This window comes from Aquila chrysaetos, chromosome 7 (assembly GCF_900496995.4).
Source record: "Aquila chrysaetos chrysaetos chromosome 7, bAquChr1.4, whole genome shotgun sequence".
Taxonomy (NCBI): Eukaryota; Metazoa; Chordata; class Aves; order Accipitriformes; family Accipitridae; genus Aquila; species Aquila chrysaetos.
This window is the reverse complement of record NC_044010.1, coordinates 8,629,726-8,653,140: the sequence shown is the minus strand read 5'-3', so window position 1 is coordinate 8,653,140 and position 23,415 is coordinate 8,629,726. Positions and strand designations below refer to the sequence as shown.

At 41.5% G+C, this 23,415-nt stretch overlaps 1 protein-coding gene and 1 long non-coding RNA gene across 2 annotated transcripts; one reads left to right on the top strand and one right to left on the bottom strand.

Annotated features, from left to right (window-relative positions):
• The first annotated feature begins 2 nt into the window (after nucleotides 1-2).
• On the top strand, nucleotides 3-2,455 carry LOC115343673. Its single transcript, XR_003924233.2, has 2 exons — nucleotides 3-190; nucleotides 337-2,455. It is a non-coding gene; the product is annotated as an uncharacterized LOC115343673 (long non-coding RNA).
• Nucleotides 2,456-4,231: 1,776 nt separating this feature from the next.
• Nucleotides 4,232-22,023, bottom strand: ADGRG7 (adhesion G protein-coupled receptor G7). Its single transcript, XM_030020524.2, is given in 10 exon segments — nucleotides 4,232-4,561; nucleotides 5,756-5,893; nucleotides 6,897-7,058; nucleotides 8,065-8,146; nucleotides 9,739-10,103; nucleotides 10,837-10,916; nucleotides 13,061-13,170; nucleotides 13,965-14,096; nucleotides 18,615-18,722; nucleotides 21,834-22,023. Coding segments are annotated over 10 exon segments (1,605 nt in total). The 5' UTR covers nucleotides 22,015-22,023; the 3' UTR covers nucleotides 4,232-4,314.
• Nucleotides 22,024-23,415: the final 1,392 nt, after the last annotated feature.

The window sequence follows — 23,415 nt, the reverse complement described above, 5'->3', positions numbered from 1 at the left end:
CGTCGACGCGTTGGCGCTGTGGCGGCCCGGCCCGGCCCCGCCCTCCCCGCGCGTGTCACCTCACTCCTTCCTGCCGTGAGCGTGGGTTTTAGGCGGTATTTACCCAAGAGGCAGACTTGGGGGCAAAAACCTTTCGGACTCTTGTCCCCGGACACAAAAGCCGGTCACCTGGCTGACGCGTACCCCTGAGGTAAGAGTAAGGCCCCTGCTCCCGGCCGTGGGGTTCGGGTGGAGCGTTGTAACGGAGCGACTTGTTTCCAAATGCAAGCTGTGACCCTCGTGGGCGGGCGGTGCTGGGATGAAAAACCGGCCGTGAAATTCCTCCGTACTCGTCAGGCGCCGCCACCCTGACGCAGAGAGCCTGTTCTTCCTCCAGCAGCCGTTGCCCTGTGATAGCACCGTCCTTCCAGGCGTTCGCTGCTATCCTCCCGCCTTGCACTGGAAGCTTGTCCGCCTAAGAGAGAAAAACATGAACCTGAAGCTGATTTCCTGAGTTTTCTCTATTAAAGATGCAGGAATGGACTCCTAAGGGTGCCTCTCACGGAGCTGCTGGAACCGGCCCTTCTGCTACTCTAGGATATTTGAGATTTCTACTGCCTTTCTTCGTTCATAAGTGAAGCTACGCATGCTAGTACATATGACAGAAGTACCTACGCAGAGCTTGCTAAAGCACAACTGTAGTTAGTTATTTCCTGGAGTTAGAGATGCCTCTGAAAAGACGCCTTTTTCTTTAGTGTCTTGAAAAGCAAGGCTTCCAAATGGCCATTTCTGCTGTGCTGGGACAAGAAAAAAGTCACAGGAGTTTGATTTTTGTAGTATTTGTCTTTGCTTAGAGCTTTGTCCCTGCTTAGAGGAGTGTAATAACAAGTCCAGCTAGCAATAAGCAGGTGTTATTCACACTGCAATGGTGGTGAAAAAAGCTGAATATGATACATGTTTTTAATTCAATATTTCCAGGAGGAGGAGGCGCGTGGTTCAGGAGGCTTCTTTGAAAAGTATTAGAAAATACTTAGAAATAATTTGGGCATTTTCAATGAAAAAAAAAATCATCTCTGCTTTTAAAAATGTAGGAAAGAGATCTGGAAAATAGGACCTTTCAATCCATTACATTCTCTGCCGCTCATATTTCATACCTTTGTACTGATGATTCAGTCCTTCTCCAATCCATTTCTTTATCAAAGCAGTGTTTCCAAAGTGTTAGCAAGAAGAAACTTCATGATTCTTAAAGCCCACTTATCACAAAGAAAACCAAAGTTCACTACCTTATTAAGATCAATATATTCCACATGTAGATAAGAGCTGAACTATTGTTCCTTGTATTCCTACATACAACTGTTTATTGTATGTAACAATTAAGCATATAACCTGAAAAAGATCATTTTGATTTGCTCCATTTTTGAAATTAGGATTCCCTGGATGAAAAAAAAAGCCATAAAATGTATAATTTTATGTGGGGTTTTATGCTGAAAATGTTTTATGTTAGGTGAGACGTGCTTAGTGTTGGCTATAACAGCATTTCATTAACATCTGAAATACTTAGATACAGGATGTTTAATTTAATTAGTAAAAAGTCAACACTTTTCCAATTCAATACTTCAAGTTCTTCTTGGGTTTTTTGCTTGGGTTTTGGTATAATATGGAGACAATATATTTATTAGTTTTTTAAAAGAGCTCTGTTCAAAATTAAATGGGATGTGCTTTACAGAATATTTTGGTTTGTGGGGAAAAATATCAAAGACTAGAAAATATTATCACTCATTTAAGGAGCCATCCTCACAGTGCCTAGCTGTGTTTTACAACACAACATCCTTCCTAAACCACACTATAATTTCTAAAATACTCTTTCTTCAATGAAATTGAAGGAATTGACAAAGGCAGGCATTATATATTTGATTTACAAATAAAAAATGGATGTCCATAGAAACATAAACTTACTGTCCAAAAAAAATAGTATGAATTAACCTTTCCTAGATAACTTTTAATGACCTTCTCTGCCTTTTCTGGAGCAGTGGTGATGAACTTCGGCCTTGTATCTGATGTGACTGCTCTTTTGGAGGCTTATCAATGCTAAAGAACACTTATTTTCTGCTTCATAAAGAAAGCACAGATTTCTAAGACATGGAGAACTTTTCGGGACTGCTGAAACGCTTCTATGAAGACATTCAGAAAGTCTCATGTACGATGCCCAGTGTATTCAGAGGTGCTATCCCTAAATGTTCAGCCATCGCATTTGATCATGCCCATGAACTTATTTGGAGCAGCTTGGAAGTTTTCAAAACACACCACATTCATTTTCAGAACAAATGAAAGTGGGAGGTAAATCTGACCACACTTCTTAAACCAGATTATATAAAATTCAACATGGTGCTCTTATTTTATTAAAACCAGAGATGGCAAAACATACAAATAGATTTGTTCAGAGAACAGAATAAAGAAATACAGTTTTTAAAAATTACCTGTCTAAATTTCTTGGGCTTTTTTCTCACACAGGAGAGAATGGGATGAGTCAGTATAACTATTACCATTCGTTAGACACGAACCCACTACAGCGGGCCTTACCACTTTGCTCAGAGTAACGAAGTGGGAAGAGCTGCTTGCACTTCACACACCAGTTGTGTTGAAGCCACCATAGGCTTCCTTCCGATAAGGTTCTCTCCTCTTCCCTTATGTCGTGGTTTAACCCCAGCTGGCAACTGAGCACCACGCAGCCTCTCACTCACCTCCCTCACAGGGGGATGGGGGAGAGAATCAGAAGGGTAGAAGTAAGAAAACTCATGGGCTGAGATAAAGACAGTTTAATAGGTAAAGCAAAAGCTGTGCATGCAAGCAAAGGAAAACAAGGAATTAATTCACTAATCCCCATTGGTAGGCAGGTGTTCAGCCATCTCTGGGAAAGCAGGGATCCATCACACCTAACAGTGACTTGGGAAGACAAACACCTTAACTCTGAATGCCCCCCCCTTCCTCCCTCTTCCCCCAGCTTTATATGCTGAGCATGACGCCATATGCTCTGGAATATCCCTTTGGTCAGTTGGGGTCAGCTGTCCTGGCTGTGTCCCCTCCCAACTTCTTGTGCACCCCCAGCCTCCTCGCTGGCGGGGTGGTGTGAGAAACATAAAAAAGCCTTGACTCTGTGTAAGCACTGCTCAGCAGTAACGAAAACATCTCTGTGTTATCAACACTTTCCAGCACAAATCCAAAACACAGCCCCATGCTAGCTACTATGAAGAAAATTAACTCCATCCCAGCGAAAACCAGCACACCTTACTCCTCACTTCATCACCCAGAATCTCTTCTCCCCTCTCACTTTGACATTGCTTTCAACCTTTTTGTACTGAATAATATTAATAAAAGGTGGATGTAGAAGGGGGAGGGTTTATATTTACTTATAGCCTAAGTTTAGAAACCATACTCTTAATGCCTAGGTCAAGGGACCCCTTTTCCAAACTCTCCCTCTTCCAAGCTTCCCACAAAGCCAAAGGACAGAGAGACGGAGAGAAAGGTGGAGCCCAAAGTCAGTTCAGAGCAGGGTGCTAACTGAAGCACTCCAGCTGCTATTCTGATAACACCCATCCGCCTCCGCAAGCAAACATGCTTCCTATCACAGGCTAATGCTGGGGGTGATGTGAATAGGACCTATGTTACATATTTATAAAGAATTTCTTTCCTAGCCTGTTTCTTCAAGCATTTAAGTTTTGGGTTTTTTCATTTTCTCATATGAAAACAGAATATTTTGTCTAACTGCCATTTATAATAAAGAAGTTTTAGCTGGGAAATTTAAAAGTCCATTGTAAGATACAGATCTTCTTCTGTCAAGACCAAGCCAACATATTATATAAGTAGTAAGTAGAATTTGGACTCAGAGTCAACAAGAACTGTGCTGTTTGTTGATTTGCCTTTTGGTTTCTAATTAAATTGAAATTGTTCTTACAAAAGGGAGAAGAGAGCTACACTGCATAGGCTAGGTAAACATGTTCAACAGGCCTGAAAAATGAGAAGGGCACAAATAGAGCAACTTCTATATATCTGTACTGTAATGCAAAACTAACATAACCTCAACTCCTTTCAAAGACCTTCCTCAGTGATATGCAGTACAAGTAGTATCAAGAGGATCTAGCTCTGCATTGCTGCTTAACAATTGCACAGCCTTGCTAGTGTGTGGTCCTGCTTTTGACTCCTGGTGGTCTTGGCTTATGATCTATTTCAAGCTATCTGCAGTTGGAGTAGTATGTCCATCATTCAAGATAACTGTGAGATCTACATAAAACAAACCACAAAAAAATGCAGGATTATATTACATGCATTTACAGGTTTCTAACTCCAGTTAGGGAAGGTAGACAAGGAAATATTCTCTGAAAAAGTCTGGGTTGATCTGGAAGTTTCCTGTGAATGTTTTGCAAGCTGTGATTTTGAAACATAGTAAGTTTTTGAATGCAGATACAGTGGTACCTCTGGCATCCAGAAAACAGGAAACACTTTAGAAACTTTTTTCTTGAAGATTGGTGATCTGAAAGTGTACAGAATACAAATCTGAAGTCCCTGTAGAGTAAATGAAAGTGTGGAGTCAATATTTTGCTGATAAAACCAGAAAAGATTAGACAACAGTAATTGACTTAAAAAACAATCACAAAACAATTTTCAGTAACCACTAACAGTGACATTAATACCTTGAAATACAAGAAGTATTTTCAATAGGAAAATTATTCTATGTAACTATGGATTTGCAACTATACTCACCTGATTTGCACATTGTAACGGATTAGCTAGCATGTCTCAGGATCATATTATTACCCTCTGCTGGGTAGGACAAAGGTAAGACCTGCTTGAGCATGCCAGAAGCATTAAATGTGGCTGGTGTGCCCTATCAGCACTTCAATCAGACACACATGGAAGGAAGCAGGACTTCAAAATTTCTATACCTGTTCTTCTAAATTCTCATTTCAAGGATTAATCAGGAGTATCCTGGGTTAAAAAAAAAAAAAAAAAAAAAAGGCTCATGGTTTTAAATAAGTGGATCTCTGTTCCCTGTTCCTGATTTCAGTTTTAAATCATGGGTATAATCCATCTGTCAGTGTAGTAATAATCACTTCAGGACTTTTTGCACAGAGCATTTGTAGATCTGATCCCCACTGGTGTACAGGCCCTCAGTTTTCAGTAGATCAAACTGACAGTAAACAACTTAATATTTGGGGATGGGGGGATTTTCACGTATTTCCAATTAGCTGTTTTGTAGAAAATATTCAGTGGTGTAATAATGAAGGATCCATTACTCCAAGTGCTTCATATGCCCTATATGAATATAAAGCCAAGAATTTAGCAGGGCCATGGGGGAAAAAGAGGCAGGTGCTTTCCTGTAGGCTTTTATCCAGGATTATTGTGAAAGGTCTCAAGCCAGGAAGCTCTAGTTATTTCCCTGGGACTCTTTCCCACAGCTGATGCAGAAGTTTTTTCCTGATATTCATTCCGAATATAATTTTATGTATGATTTGGTATAAGAGAAGCCACTCAGACAGAAACATCTTTCCAGTGGTGACCTTGAAATAAAATCCCACATTGATTTGCACAATGGGAAGAGATTTATGAGTGACAGACCAGAAGGATAGCATCCCTTTCTGAACAAAAATTCTAAATCTCTATAAATGCTTAGCAACAAGTTCCCAGGCTATGCCAAGCTATAGACCAAATATACCCAACTTTTTTTTTCCATTATCTCAATTATTAGTCTCAGAACTGCTAAATACTTTAACATGGGTAGCAAAACAGATAGCTGAAAACAAGACTTGTTTCTTCCTGACTTATTAACATGAGGTAGCCTACCATCCAGGTGCTTCTGAGCACTACTACAATAGAGACAGTGGCAATCATCTTTTTCATAAATGAATCCCTTTTATTCCTAGAAACACACACACAAAAGTTATTAAGTCTTTCTCTATACCATTTAATATCTTTTTGAGCTTTAAACTTCCTATTTATTCAGGGCTGTATTGCAAAGATGTGTTATTCAGGTGAGCTGAGAACATACACTTCCCTACATTTGTTTGACATATCATCCAGAGAAGAAATCCAGAAAAAGAAATCTAACCAAGTTTATCAGAATAATCTGTGTTTGCAGTATGTAGCTTGGATGTATCTTTCTTTAACAAAAAAAGTGAGGTTTACCAAGGCAATAAGAAGCATTGAAAATTAGCATGTTAGCTATTATAAGCTTTTTAGAATGCTTATAACTTCAATCCAAATGTGCTTAATTTTCAGTATAAGAATAAGCTGCCAGTGAAGTTTGGATATCCAGATTCTCTCAAGCCTGAGAGGAGTCAGAGATAAGGTATTTTGTTTGCTCCAACCGTGAAAATTGTACATAAAAGCAATGAAGAAATGGTACAAAGATTTGTTGAATGGATCAGTTCTGTGGGATTAATAAAAACTAAAGCAATCCCCTTTTAAATAATGCAATGTACACTGCAGAGTTTGTGACACACAGCCTGTGACAATACATGGAGTGTTGATGTAAAACTGAGCAAGTAGATCTGCTTCAAAGCTGCTAGGGAACTGGCCTGACATTCAGATGTGCTGAGAAATTCATAATTCTCATTTGGCTAGACCCAGCTCTGCTCTCACTTATACGGGTTTAAATCAGGGATAACATTCACTGAAGTCGAGTGACACTGCAACCCAAAAAAAGGGAGCAAAAGCCTGAAATGTGTTCATTGATATGCACTTGAACAAAGTCTGACTCATTGCAACAATGGAATTAATTTTCTGACTGCTTTAAATATACATTTCTTTAAAACAAAAGATTTTGTCAAAAATCTCAGTTTGTGGCAAGAAAGTCTGAGCTGGTGACAAGAGAGTGAGGAACACATTTGCTGAAAGATCTGAGGAGTCCTATGCCATCTCACCTTGTCAAATTCTCATTCTTCTTCCATGTCACAGACACACTGATCTTGATGAAGATGATGATGTTAAACAGTAGTATGAGCGCTACTGGCAGGAGGAATGACCACAACATGGGCTTTTGCACACTGAAATTCTGATTTTGATCCAGTGCTGCAAGCCAGCAACTTTTAACATAAAGAGAGGCCATTTCAGAAGATTTGTTAGACACATTATTCAGAATACCAAAACAAAACAAAATAATATTCCACTTTTCATCCTGAAAGACCTCAGGGCTTTCTAGGCCTTGTTAACTTATTTCTGAAAGGCAACCATTCCTTGAGAACTGAGGGCTTTCAATCATGCTTCTCTTTCTCTGGGGAATGCAAAATGATTTCTCAAACAAACTGCATAGAGAAATGTAGTAAGGTGCAATATAGCTAACCAACTAGGTATCTGGCCACGATATGCAAGTTTATCTTTAAGGCATATATTATAATAGAGCTGAAGAGTAATAGGGGAGACATAATGGACAAAGGTTGAAACAAAAACAGGGGCAACTTCAGAAGGGCAGGGTTATCCTGCAATAAGCTTTACCTCTTTTTTTTCATTGCCAAATAATCTCAAGTTAGAAGTCAACACTCCCTAAATGAGTGTCATAAGATAGCTACCATGTGGAAGGGGGTTGTATTTATGTTTCCAAAAGAAGTCTACCTTTGTTCTGCATCATCCACTATCACCAAGGTGCGTTGTAAGCCTAATAGCCTGCTGTGGTATGTGGGCACTAAAATGAATACCGGTACCAAAAACATAGAGTAAATAGAGATACAGTTATGTTGGCCAGAAAGATTTTAAATAAATGGGAGGATTAAGTTTAGGTACTGAAATGGTGTTATGCACTTAAATGAGGTCTTGAATTTCAGCTAGGCTAAGAGCATCTACAGCTTCCACTTAAAGTCACAGGGGATCTTGGAGGAGAATTCAAGGCAGATGTGGATCCAGTACCCTAAATCCTTAGTGAGGAAAAACTGCAACTCCTTACAGTGAATGTTTAGTGTGAGTGAAGAGTTTTGTTTTCTTTTAAGTACTTAGATATACAAAATAGTATACCAACAATAAATCTAGAATTGTATTAATAATAAGCCATCACAAAAGGTGTGGGATAGCAAGTATTGTAATAATACGTGAACTTACAATTCTTTCTGTCAGTAGTTTAAAGCTTTTCCTTCTCTGTAAGTAGGTCCAACTGTTATTGCAACTACCACAGCAGGGATTCCTAACTAATAGGAGAGACACTAGCAATTTATTGTTCGGTTGCATAGGCGTACCTCCCTTCCACACAAATAACTTCTTGCCTCCTAAAATGCATAGATTTTAAGAGCTCTGTTTCATCTGCCTTGCACCAAGCTAAGTGGGTTTTCTATAGCCTAGAGAAAAGGCAGGACTGAGGGTTGTGAGCACTGTTTTTCTGAGGACAGCTCATGTCCATGACTTGCTGATTTTTGCCATTAAAGAGCTTCAGCGCAGCTTCCAGCGCCAACGCCAATGGTGACAGAGCAAACTCCTTCCTGTGCTGTAGCTGACTCCCTCATCACAGCTGTGCAGCCCTACCCTCTTGTCAGCAGTGAGAAAATAATTTAAGAAAATTCTGCACCAAGCACCATTATATTTCATGCCAGCTTGATGCAGAGTGTAACTTTTGCCCCCTGAGAAGCGTGGCAGCGTGGGCTTGCCTCCTTGATGCCTTTGCTTCGCTTTCTCTCTTCCATGTCTCCTGCCTACCTGTTCGCTAAGCAGCACATCTCGTTGGAAGGAGCCTCCCGCACAAGTTTTTATCTGGGAAATAAACATGCTTCTTAAAGTCTGTTCCTCCTTCAGCTCTAACAGAGATCTTCTAGACTGCCAAGTATTTGCTGTGCTCTCAAAGTAGATCTGAAAAGCTGTGAGTCAGAATCATGCTATTTTGGACATGTGTAACTAGTCACAGGACACAGTCAAGAACCTAACGCTGTGCTATCGTGCGAATATACATGGAGCACAGTGACGTGTAGGCAGACAGCTTTTGCTGAACATTTTCTGGCTTGCACATGCAGTCCAAATTCTAAAAGTTTTAGAGGAATTGCCTCTACCTCCACCCAAATGCAAAACATAATAATGAAACAATCAGGATCTAAAACTGCTTGGCAGATGCCGTCAGAAACAACATACCACACAAGCTGCATGTACAATGTGGAAAAGGCAGGTATTCCTGTACACTGTATTAGAAGAGTTTCTTGAAGGAGGCTGAGATTTTTACTTTACCTAGTGGGCATCCATCTGCATTCTTCAGTCCTCCAGGTAGTTCCCTTTCAGCTTGCAGCATTGCTGCTAGCTGTTGTATTGACTTAAGAATGTGGTCTTCGCTTATTAATAAATAATATGTAACAAATAATGTCAGTCACTCCTTGCTTTTGGATGTATGCAAGGCTCTGGCTGAGGTCATGAGGAATCTCAGAGATATGTAAATGAAAAATTTGAGTCCATATATGCAATCACTGTACCTGAAAGGTTTTTTACTTAGTTGACAGAAACAGATTGTTGAATGCCTTGATGACTGTGAAAATTTCTCCTGCACACAACAGACCTATGTTGCTGTGCCAGTGAACAAGCTATCAGTTTCAGTGCCGTATCAGGACAATGAAAACAAGCTCAGTTTATACAAGTAGTGTGACCAGTAACAGGAGATTATTTATTAAATCACGTTGTGCTGAAACAGAGATGCTGATTATAATTGCTCTCTACTGATGTCCTATCTTTACAACTCTCCCTGAATGTACTATGTACTGATACTTTGGTAAGAGTTGCCATATATACGACTTTAAATCTTACCCCATCTGATCACTGACATGGTTATGAGGAAGAGTCCAGGCAGGGGCTTCATGGCTCTAAGCAGCAGTAAGTACAACTGTGCCGAATTGAGTGCTGTCCACATAAATGTCACCAACAAAAAGTAGCGCGGTTGGACAGCCACAGCCGTACATCAGGAGTCTGCGGGAGGATCTACCGTGTCAGATGTGAGTAAGGTGTTACTGGCGGTATCGTAAGGAAGGTATTGCTGGCAGTAGCTGGTGGTATCGCTGCTGTGATTCCTGGCATTTTGGTTTCCAATTCCAGAGATGAAGATGATGTTAAAAATGAGCATAGAGAAATAGAGACTCACTAACATCCACGTTACAGGTGACTTCGGAGTTTTACTATTGGTAGGAATACATATAAGAGAAAAAAGTAGAGCAAAATAAGAGAAATTGTAAAATATTTCCTCATTTCCATTGATACTAAAAGCAAGCTAGAGTGTGCAGTCTTTAATACAGAGAGAAAACAAAGCAATAACTTGTTTGCAGAATTCTACACTGTCATTACTCTCAGACAACTTACCAAATCCATCAGTTTTGTCTGATTTCAACTAGAACAGAGAATATCCAGCACCTTTTAGGACTGGGCCTTTTCCAACAGCAGTTGGGATGCATTTTCTTTTTTCCACTCTGCTCTTTTTAGAATCTTCAGTGTTAAGAGGTGAAATAGCATAAGACAAGTATTTCTAAACACTCTTCAAGGTACAAGAGAATAATAATCCTCCACTTCCAAACGCTGTCTTATAAATGCATTTAAAAGGCAGAGTCTGGAAGCTCCTACAATCTTACATACATTGACCTTGATAGATTGCTTCAAATCTACATTAGTGCAAGCAGGACGAGAAACATGCATTCACCTACAATAACTGCAACTCTGTTGGCATGACTTTGCTCCTTGTGCAAGGGGGAAATCACATGACACCATAAATCACAGGCACATCCATCAAGGAAGTTTGCTGCAATTGCATTTAAGTGACTCACAATAAAACTGTAGTACAAGCAGTGTACATAACCCACATTCCTGTATAATCACGGTGCTTTGAAATCAACTGTTCTCTACAGACATTTTATAAACAGAAGGCAATAGAGTATAGAAACTATCAAAGAGGCAACAGAAAGCAGAGTAACATCTAAGTAAGATAGCAAGAAGAGAACCTGAGGAAAAACATATGTGTGTTTACATGAATGCTAAAAGTCTAAGCGATAATACAGTGGACTGAAATGACTAGCCTTGAATGAAGACACCAACGTAACAGGCATATTGGTAACTGGCTAGAAGATAACTGATTAGACATTGTAATACCAGGGTACAGGGCATACAGGAAAATAAAAAGAAGGTCATGCAGGTGGTGGAATACTGTTACACATTTTTAAAGCCTGGCATTTACTGAGAGTAATGAACTAAACACTTCAACATATAGCACGGATCAGTGTAGCAATAATACAGTGCTGGGTCTGTGTTGTCAAGTGCCTGGCCAGGGTAGTAACAGAGACATCAGCGAGGCAGCAGGGGACATGAAATGCATCAGAAATGGCAGACTGCCCTTACCCCATGTAGATGTGGCATCTGGAGATATTAATAAGAATTGCTAGAAGTGCTGGTTGGGTCCAGTTTGAGTCAGTTAGCACTTAATGGGTAGAGCGTAAATGTCTGTACTATCTTAAAGGTCTAAACACAAAAAAAGGTGAGGCATTAGCTGTGTGTTATATGAAGGTATAGCTAGGTAACAATAAGACTTGAAGAGATGGAAAATCTGCTAATCATCGGGAGAATTTCCTTTTTACGCTATGGAGACCAACTAAACAGTGTATCAAGTCATCCCTTTCATATTCCAGCCACTGAATAGCTTAAATGAATAACTTCAATAACTGAATTGTTCTCAAATTGCTTATGTTGGGAAGCTATCAAAATCAAGGTTAATTCAATCATGCAGCTTTGAAGTGTTTGTAAAGCTTGGAACGGTAGGAAAGAAAGGTGAATGTGTTGCATAGGCAGGAAGGAAATTTGCATTTATAATTACTGGAGAAGATATTATTTGACTTGAAAACATCTGAATATGTACCATGAACAAACAGCGGATCGTGAACGCCCGTTCTCACTATTCTTACTTCTGACTTTTAGCACGACCTTATATTCAAAGTAAATATTTGTATTTAGGAGGAATAACATCCTTTCAAAGCTGGGCTGCGGATCCCTAGCACGAACACCTTCTCCTCCCTTTTCCTGGCATTCCCCTTGCCCGCCCCAGCTGCCCCAGGCTCACTAGATGGCAGCACCACAGCGCGGCTCCTCACAAAATCCCAAATTACTAACGGCCCCACAATAACCTTATGTTGCAACCTTATGGGGTATCTTCTTAGCGTTAGAATAGCTGCTGCTAATATTATGTATTACTTTAGAGAATATTTGGCATTTGAACCATTTAGTGAAGGCTATGTACTGGGAAAATACAATATTGAGTTCAAGGGTTTCCCATCAAAGGATCCAGGCAGGTGAAGCATTGGGTTGAAGGTACAATAGTCAAGCAAAAATGCATGATGAAGGGAACTTCTCTTATTTAAAGGGACTGTAGCTGGTTTCATTTTTCTTTTTTCTTTTTTTTTTTTTTCATTTGGGACTAGTGATAAGGAAACAAAGCGCGGAAGCAGGAGAACAGCAGTCACTGTCTGTAAGGTGCTTAGTCACGTTTAGCTCTCCATGTTTTGTACATATGGCAGAGCTAAGCCTTAAAGCAAGGCTTAGGGGTTCATGGATTTTATCAGGAAGAGTTTGTCATTCATACAAGAGAGTTTGAATTTGAATTCTTGAGGGACAGAACTGTTTCATCCATGTTCAGCTGCTCATAGGACTGAAAGGAAAGGCTTCGCTCTTAATCCTTCCTAACGTGTTAGTGTCAGCATCACCTCATTTCCTCACGCCAGTCTTCTCCAAATCCCTTCCACTTTCTCGCTGATTTGGTATCCTGGGCCAGCATTGCCTCCATTCAGAGGCATTTGCTGTGAACCGGGAACCTGACTAAGGAAATTGCAGGCCAGTTAAGAAATATGAAATGGGATGCTGTGTTCAGGCAAAACCAAGCAAAATAAAATAATCACTGTTGGAAATTCAGGCCATTTGCAAAGCAGGCATGTGCCAAGAATGCCAATGAAAAAGGCTTTGCTCGTTCATTTTGCTTTCTGCAAAGTTTTAAGAAAAGTAACACGCATATATATTTCCTGCCTCAATTTCCTAACACTTTTTTTTTTTCTTGGGATGATGCAGAATCTCAGACACTGTTTAAATAGTAATTTAAGATTACTTGTGATGCTAGGGAATCCAGGTTTTCATTACAATTCAGAATTTTGGGAAGTTCTAAAGTAGGAGTTCTCCCTTTTCTGGAGCACATCCGGATTGCCATTGAAGTGGTACCTGTAATTTTGTAAAAGCAGAAAGGTACGCATTGAGTACAGAAGCGCTCACTCACATGCACATGATCTCATTGGGAATTAAAACTGTACTGTGGGTGTGACATCCTATCCAGTGTTATTTTCTGTTTGCATGTAAAATATTTGTCTTTCAGTGTTAAGAGGGACCATGAATTATTTAACTAGTTATTGTTCTTTTTAGAACATGTCTTTTATACTCATATACACAATCTTGACAGACTGGCTGACATTATTCATGCCAAATTCAGATAGGTTTAGTTATGCTAGACCTGCAGAAACACATCTTTTAAACGGGAGGCACAGGCATCAGTACTGAGCTATCAGCAAGACTTTTTATCATGTCCTGAAAAACATAGCTTATATGTTGTGAAAGAAATGCAGAAGAGCATGTGGAGCAGCCATGCAACGCTTACTCCTCTACAAGCTTTCTGAAAGCTGAGACAGTTCATGGAACCACAGTTGATGGAAAGCATCCTGAATCCTAATGTTAAATAGTAGGATATAAATAGATTATTTTTCAATCAAAAGGCTGTTCAGGAGCAGGAATTAACTGACTCGCAGCCCAGTCCCAGACAGGCACAGATACGACTTGGCGTGTGTACCTTAAATTCTCTGCATTTGGGGTAGAAAGCTGTGTGGAAAGGTTTGCACTCCTGCTGCCTGACCTATGCTTTTCTGGCTTCAAACACGGACCTCTCTTCTGGTCTAATAATCTGACATCTTTCACAAACCTTACATTTACTTTTGGGAAGTAGAAGTGAAAGGAAAGAAACACACACCATTCACTATCAGGTTTGCATTTTTCTTTGGAGTTGCCATATTTACCCACTATAATCCATTCAAAAGTAAAGGTTTTTATAATGCATTCAGAAATGTTCACTGTGCAAGTACTGGCTTCATGGAAATTAACTGCACAGAAGGAAAAAAAAAACATATCCAGGTCAAATATTTTAGTACAAGGACCAATTTTCAAAGATAAAATAGTATTGAGACAAGAGAAGCTCATTGAACCTTTTGCCCTAAAGGAAATAAAAGCAGTTGGGTAAATCTTGTCTAAACCCAAGCTGCTGAGCTGCCCCAAGTGACATTTATGAAGTCACTGAAACCCTAAAAGCCCATATTTTTTGCCATCTCTCCTATTTTCACTGCCTTGCTCCTAGAAAATTTGTAAAAGATTATAAAGCTTCACTTCCAGAGTCTTGTTACCTAGGCAGAAGTCAGATTTGGTAACCTAATGCCACAGAAGATGGCAGGGGGCAAAAATACACATTTGTTCCAAATGGGGTTTGGACAATTAATGGGGGACGGTCCTTTGGTGAGTCTGAAGCATGATGGGTCGGATGTGGCTTCTGGCGCAGGTCGCTGCCCTGCTGCCTGCTGGAACGGGACGCGGTGGCCAACGCAAACCCCACACCTTGTCTGAGCACCTGGTGCTGGCTACATCTAAAGGCAGGATGATGAGCTCTGTGGACCCATGGCCTGACCTAGTGCAGCAGCATATAGCATTCTCATGTCATACCATACCACTATAACTTAACAGAAATATACCTTGCAATGCTGCAAACACTTGAAAAAAGTACTGCAACACACAGGCAGAAAATTTTTGCTTGGTCTTAGGACTTGCAACATCCTGGTGTTGCTGACTTTTTCTAATTTGGACCACATTTCAGATGACTGTGTCCCATTAGCAGGTCTGAGTCAAAGATGCATACTTATGGTGGGGGTCCTGAGGGGGGCTGAGGAGACCTGGAGTGTTCTCCATGTTCTGGCATGGGTTTCTTTGCCAAGTCACGTAACTTTCTGTGGGTCTGGTTTTCTATAGGGTCTCAGTTTCCCATGACACAATGATACTTTCCTTCTGTAGAAATGGTTATGAACAAATAAGGAGACCATGACTCTGCAAAGATTAGGTCTGCCTTACAGCATCACACCTGAACCTCACTTGCCAGGAGGTGATTAGCAGGGCGAGGTGTCTCAAAAATGTGAGGTGGCAGGAACCTCTGGAGGGCTTCCAGACCAAATAGAGGCTCCACGTCCTCACTGGGAAACATGTTCCAGTTACATGCTTCGCTACCTTTCTAACCAAAACATTTCTCTTCATGCTCAATCTCAGCTTCTCAAACTGCAATTTACAACTGCTGCCCCTTGCTTTACCTTCTGTCCCTACCGAGAAGAGTTTACATTCAATGGTCTTGGCAACTCCCGCTCAGTTAGCTGGAGGCTCGCTGTCCTCACAGCATCCTGCGGGACCCTCTCCAGCTTCTCCAGGTCTTTTTAGCCTGGGGTACAGGGGGCAATATTAAGCACATATTTCATGGTGGGGCCTCAGCGGTGCCAGGAAGGGGAGGGTAATAGTGTCCGTCAACCTGTCTCCCTCCACATAGCACAGCTGCTCTGCCTTGTTTGCAATGAACACACGCTGTTGGCTCATACGGAACTTGGCAGCCACGGTCGCTCCCAGGTACTTTCCAGCGGGGCTGTTCCTCAGCCAGCAAGTTCCTGGTCCGTACCAATGTCCCTGGCACTGAGTTCAGCACTTGTCCTTGTTGGACACTGTGAGGTTTCTGTTGGCATGATCCTCAGGTTTCTCAAGGTTCTTCTGCATCGAAGCTCTGCCATTAACTGTGTCAACAATACCTCCGCCCCGTCCCAAGCTTAGTTTTGTCTGCAGATTTGCTGAGAGGGCATGCTGTGTCATTGTTCAGGTCTTTCATAAAGGCATTAAATGATACTGGCCCTAGTATCGACCAGCAGGTTACTCTACTTTTACAATATTCCAATCAAGTCACTGATTGAGCCAAGCCTTTGTGCTAATTTTCAACCTGGTTAATGTTTCATTCACCCAACCTGTACATCTTCACCTACCAAACGAGAATGCTGAGGGAGATGTTGTCAAAGGCATCTCTAAAATCAAGGTATATTACATCTGTTGCTCTTCTGTTGTCTACATAGCCAGTTATTTCATACAGAAGGCAGTCAGGTTGGTCAGATATGATTTGCCCTTTGTAAATTCGTGCTGTTCCAGATTATCTTTTTGTCTTTCATATGCATGGAAATAGACTCTAAGAGGATGTGCTTCATAATACTTCTAGGGGCTGAGGTAAGCCTGACAGGCTTGTGGTTCCCCTGTCCTCCTTCTTGCCTTTCTTAAAGGTGGGCATAATGTTGGCCTTTTTTCAGTTCCCTGTGGCCTCCCTTGATCACCGTAGGTGACAGATAGCAGCCCCACAGTGACGTTGGCCAGGTCTTTCAGCAGTCTTGAATGAATCCTGTCTAGACGCATGGATTTGAATACTTTTGTGGTGATCCTGCCTTCCTTCTGACAGATGAAAGCCAGGAATAAGTTGCTACATTCATGCATGAATACATATGCATTCATACCTGAGTACCTATTCAAGCTTTATTTTTTATCTTTCCAGTTATTCAGGCCTTGATCTGAAAGTGTTTTGGGCTGGTTTATATACCTATCTGTACTACTTGGGTTTGGACTTACTAAAGAGAATCCATCTGAAATAAAATTGTTTGGTGCTTTTTTTTCCCACTGATGCAATTCTCAAATTATTGCAAATATTTTGACTTCAGTAGAATTGCTTCAGAATTACAAAAAAAACCCCAAAGAAATCACAAGTAGGAAGAAAACCAGGCCCTTTTTCATGATCTGTGAAGGAAAGTAACCATGACATGATGTACAAAAGGAATGAAATATGAGCCAAGTGGAAATTTTCCATCACCCTTGGAACAAAAGTAATTGGTTTACAAAAGTTGTCTGCCCTATATGCCCTGCTGTATCCTGCTGGCAATAAACCAGATCACCTCCTCTATAGCCCCAACACCCGACTTCACTTCCCTCCAGCTTCCCCAACACCTTTAGCACTATGTTCCCACGCCCTTTATGCTGCATCATGCCTCAGCTCCCCCCGCAACCTCTGTGTCCTACATCCATCTTTAGATTCCCAACACATAAAATATACACCTTTATTTTGTTAGCTGGTGGAGAGGAGACAAATGTCATGGGTAGTTTAGAGTTATGCATCTTAGTGGCTAGACTGGATTGACTGGCCATGTGGCCCCCACCTCCTCACTGCCAGCATAATTCTCCTTGCCTTTTTCTCAGTGAGGTGTTTAAAGGGTTGGTCTTCTGTACCCAACTAAGTGACATGTGCAAAACTCATAGGATCTCGAGACCTTTAAGATCTGTAACCATCTAGTGAATTTAGTTGAAACTGGTCAGCAAGTCAAAGTTACCATGAAGGTGGAACAACAGACAGGTGGGCAGTATAAACTTTCCTCAGGAAAACAGAGTAAAATTCAAATTTTGTAAATGCAGTAATGTTTGTTATTATTTCAAGTTAATGATGCCTGTCCAAACATTCTTACCTCATGTGTTTTAATAACCACAGTTATTAAAATCTGTTCTTTAAGGCAATTCACAGCAAATCAAATGCAGAATACCAGAGGAGCGAACATAGGGAATTACAGATTCATCATCATGGTTTGTTTCCAGTGCTGAAAACCCAGCCATGATTATTTTATTTAAGCCAACGTCTCTGAAACATATTGCCCAAATGTTCCAATCCATCATGAACCCATCCAATCTGTCACTGTCTGTTGGACGTGTTACCCATCCTGTCATGAGGGAAATGACATGGGGGACCTGAATTTTCCACCTACCTAGCAGTCTTCACCAAGAATGTTTTCCTGGATAAGCTGCAGATCTTTCGATGTCCTTCTGACCAAACATGTGAGTTCATTTGACAAAGGCACAGCTGACACATGACAGCCTATCCATGTGTCACACTGGCCACAGTGTTGGGTTGGAAAGCATGAGCTGGGGATCTTACCAGCTCTGGAGATGCCGTGGCTCGGTGAGCCGGCACCCTTCTGGCATCGGCTAGGAGAACCCCCTCCAGTTAGGGCAGTGCAGAGGTGCCATGCTGCCGTGGAGGGGACTGAAATGGGACTCAACCAAGCCAGTGCTGTGCCAGGCGTAGGAAATTTGACTCATCCAAAACCAGTGCCAGTCCAGCAGGAGCTGAGGACAGGCATTGTCCTGCAGGGTGCTGAGCTGGGTGGTGTCCCTTAAACACTGGCAGATCCAGACATGGCAATACTGGCCACTGACATCTGAATCGGATTTTCGAGTCACTGTGATCTTCAAACAGAGGAATTCAAACAAAGGCCAAATTGGCTAGAAACAGGCCACAGACAATTGAAACCTGTAATGTCTTCCTCAGATACATCAGTAATTTGAAAGAGCAACAGAAGTAGGTAAAGGATATGGCCTCACCTAGCAAGAGCCACGTCACTGCTTGTGGATCCAACCCTGCTGAGCAAGTCTTGGCCAGGGAGGAAAGATCAGGGGCCTCCTGAAGCAGAGGGGTTCCCAGAAATGTTGCCAGCTGCCCATGGTGCCTGGCTTGTACTGACCTATCTCACAAAGAGCTCCCACCCACTCCTCTGGGCACACGCAGGCTCCGTTCTGACAGACGTCACTGTTGAGGCAGGGGCACGGAGGTACCATGGATTCTGTAGTGTCTGTGTAAATAAGGAATCAAGATATTAAAATATTCATTAACATGTATGTAAAACTACATATCTACCTAATTTGATGAAGGAAAGAAAAAGCATGATTTATTTGAAGCTTTAACTAAAAAATGTATGTGACCCAGTCTTGCCCATGTACCTAGTCACCGGTCCCTCCTTGTCACTAAAACCAATGGCATGAATGTGGGGTTGATGGACCTCAGGCTCTGAAAGATGGGTCCAAGATCTGGGGGATCTCCACGGACCAAGGCTTCCTCACAGTCAATCTCACCTGGTCCCTAAGTGAAGGATGGAGTTGGAATCCTTTCCCATAAGGTTCGTGGTGGAAACTGTGCACCTGTGCACTGGGTGCAGTGTGTGCCTTGAAATAATACAGAAAACTGGAGTTGAGGACTGCCATTTGAGCTGACATTTTAGTGCCTGTGTTTTGAGACGCTGACAAATAGAGTAAAGCCAGAAAATTCAAAAGTAAACAGTGCTGTCAGGAACACATGTGCTATTGTATATTTCTAATGTTCTTGCTGAACTAAAAGATTGCCTAACTTCTTAGTCTTTAATGGGATTCATATAACTGGAAGATTATTGCAAAGGGGATGTGCCACGTGGCGGGGGTAATTCTGTTCTTGGCACGCATCACTTGGCTTTTGCTCATGTTGTTGCTATTTAACGTTTGTGTTTCAGGCTGTCTCAGCTACATTACAGCCAGATGTCTGTGATGACAGTGGAATAACATCTATGTGTCACTAGGTAATGTCTCCACTAGACATCAGCTTTTCAAAACACATTGTCTCTCCGTTGGAAATCTTACAGAATGGAAAGGAAAACTCCTCCAGCAATTGAGATCTGGGTGGCCCGAGCTACGCAGCTCCGGAGAACGGCTATATCTTGGGGACCCGGGTGCCTGGTTGGGCAGCTGTTGCCCCTTGCCCAGTCACAGGCATGTGGCACACGGGGCCATGTGGCAGAGGAGTGACACCGGGGCTCAGCCGCTTGCTTCGGATTGGGAGCCTGCGAACGCACAGAATCTGGGAAACCTGCAGCACAGCTCCAAGCCTCCGTCTCACTCGGTGAATGCATGCCCAAAGCGCCCAGGCAGAAGGTGACGCAGCAGGGTAACCTGGCGTGGAGGATCCCGAAGCCAGGGAAGGAGCGACGCTGCCCTGCAAGGGCACAGACCCTGGGCTGCCTCGCGTGGGAGCAGCGGCGGCGGCACTTCCACAGCCGGGCTGGGGCGTCGGGGTCTGGCTTTGGCACGGTTAGTCCCAGGCTGCAAAGGGAGTGTAAGGAAAGGGAAAGGTGAAAAGGAAGACAGGGCTGACGCTCCTTTGAAAGCAGTAAAACAGAAAAGCTCAAAGCTGTGGGGTTAAAAAGTCCAGCGTTTACCCGTGGAGGTGCAGGCACAGCTGCCACGCAGCCCGTGCGGCGAAGGGCGGGTGCCAGCAAACAGCATCAGCCTTACCTTTGCCTTCCCCAGATGAGTCCCTCTGCCATAACCACGTGATGCTCGCAGGATCTGTTAATGTTAGTTGAAACTGTGGCTCTATTTAGTGCTTCTTGGTAACCTTTCTTAGCCTACTGTTCAAGGTCTCATGTACCACTGTAAAGCGGTTTTTTTTTCGCAGAGGGAAATATGTGTCTTTCACAAATATGAATTCCTGAGCTGACTAATGCAGTCATGTCTACCCCACACGCAGTAAAACTCATCAGGCTCCAGTAATTGTGGCATTGGCTTAAAATCATGGGGTTCTCTGGTTTTATTTTATGATTCAGAAAACATCTTCTTTTTATTTGTCCTTGGCTTTTAAGTTTTGCAGACATTAATCATCTCAAGAATCACATTGATTTTGACCATATATATTTTTAAACTAAAACGAAACGATGCTTGCATAATAGTATGTCATCGTGAACTGTTGGGGTTTTTTTTAATCAAACATCGTGGGAAATGTTAATGATAATACTTGTGGTTAAAGTTTGAATAAAGAAGAAACACTACCACTACGCACAACAAGCAATGCATCAGATGGGCATGGAGGTATTCTCCATCCCTGAAGTAGCTGCAGTTTAAATCCAGTTCCTAGCAGCTCGTTTGCCTGCAGTTGTGTAAATCCTAGGCATAAGCAGAGGTATCCCCAAGTTGCACTGAGAGTTAACTCCTGTCTCATCTGGGTTTAGCTCCATCAAATCAAACAAAGCACTGGGTATATACTTATATTAGCAAAGGTAGATAATTACTGATGGATGTTAAATAATTGCTGTTTACTTATGTGCCATTTCTCGGCCTTGGGTGTGTTCCCTCCCTACAAACATTCGATAAATCTCTTGACGTAAATATAACCTAATGTATCCTCATATAAACTTTTCCCCAGGTTTCTTGGTCTCCAATCATATCTGACTCCCTGCTGGACAAGCAGCCAGGAGTATCTGATTCTTTCTATGAATTTTGAATATAGGTCCATGCGTAATTTTGTATCATGTCAATACAGTGAGTATTTTGCTGAGGGGAAACACTGACCAGTTTTCTGCTCCAAGTTTGCGCACAGAAGTGTCTTATGAGGGTGCATTGACCTGATTTTAGGGTATAGAACATGCAAACCAATACCTCTGATAGTCTTTCAACAAATTTTTCTGTAATACAAGTTGTAATGAAAACATGAATAGGTAATATACAGCATGTTTTGCTTATATGCATACAAACATATAAACATAGGTAAAGCTAAATATTTCCTCTTTAAAACATAATTGACTAGCCTAGCTAGAGGTTTATTTTTGTCTTTTGAAAAATAAAACAGATTTCTACTAGAAGAGTGGGAAAATTTCAGGACATTTCTCACAGCTCTATCAGAGGAATCATATACAGTGTAAACATGTTACAAGGAAAACAATCTAGAGATTGTTTGTCGTCCTATTCTGTTTTACAGCAGAATGCAAAGTTTGGGTTACTTCTTTAAACATCAGCGTAAGAAGAAAAATGTTTCCACCTAAGAATTGTACAGCATGGATGCAATCATGTTTATCAGCAATCATGTTTAAATACTTAAGGAAAGGAAAGAGAACCCAAAGAGCACAAATAGAGCTCAAATCAGGTAGAATTATATTTCTTACCTGTTTTAAACCTGAGGACAAACTGCCAAATACACAGCACCTAAAGGGTGACAGTCACTACACAACAGGTAATTCCAACCAATATTCTGTCCCAGTGGAGTGAAGGCATGTTGTGGTGCAGACTGTCTGCTCTGCTATAAAGTGGTATTATACATTCATAACCTTGTGATGGATAAACCATTAACTACTTGTCTACTGCTAAAACTTTAACCTTTTCTGTTCCACTTAGGAAAAAAAAAAAGGTTTGGTGGAGAAGTAGCACACCATTATTTCTATCATTTTCCACCCGATAAAACATTTCACTTATCAAGGCATTAAATGTCATGTCTTCTACTTACTACAGGAAAATGTCCCAGCTCAGACACCCAGCTACATTTATACTGATAAGGGCTAGAGCCTGTTATTTGAGTGCACAGCATGGCTCAAAGCCATGTCAGCGAACCTCTCTTCCCTCCAAGCAAGGCATCTCCGTATAGAGAGAGATATATATGTGTGTGTATAGGACTGGCCTATATTAGGCACTTGGCATGCACTTTCAGGAGAGTAAACAGTATTTCCATACTACATAATTTGGACAGGCAGTGCAGAGTCTTGTTGCGTCCCCTCTGTGCACCTCCACCATTAAATATGGTCACTCAGCAGGCACTGGCACAACTGGGAATAAAATCTGTGTCTGCAGATTCCCAGGACATCTGATTCATTTGGAAAGGAGTGGGGAAGAAAAAGAAAACAGGTAAAAGGTACAAGCAAAATGTGAAGCAGAAAGAAAAGTTACACCACCAGAACTGTCAAAATCAGCATCTTCTTCTGCACGCTTGCATGTCTCCCACTGACAAAATAAAAGCTACGAGATGAATATCACAGTCAAAGTGAAGAGGCAAACAGAGCTATTAAAAGAACTAATTGGAATAAACACTGTCTTTTTTATCATCAGTGATCAGTAGATGAATCACCTGCGGGTAAGTAGGAACAGTACCTTGCTTTTACATGGTGTTCTTCATTAGTGAGGAAAGGAGGTTTGTTTGGCTTTTTTTAATTACCAAAGCACTTCCATCTCAATTTTAGAAGTAGGCCTCAAAAAAATGATGTGAAATGCCAAGGATATACAGAAATCCAGTCAAAAAAAGGGCTCAGGTCTCTTGGGATGTGGCCCAATGGTCTAGCTACTAGATACTACTGGTACTGCTACTGATAACTGCTAGGTACCACTGTTTCTCTAACCCCTCACAGATTATTAAGACTTTTTTTCCTCTTATCAAGAAAAAAGATGAGTAAGATAAGGTATGCATTTAATCTCTTTGGTGGCAATCTGCAAAATATTCATAAAAATACTCGTTCTCATATTCAAAAAGTTGATATGGAAAATACCAAACATCTAATTTTTAGTGATCAAGACACTCTGTATTGAGCAAAGCACCTAAGGACATAGGAAAGACTGAAATAATTAAGATTACATTTAGGAATGGGAGCTCCAAAATTGTTAATATGCTTTTTTCAGCCAGCCAAATGTCTTAACAATCTGCTCGCAGAGGTTTCAGTTAAAGGCGGGCTGTGCCGCCACACCAGTGACTGGTACTGGGAC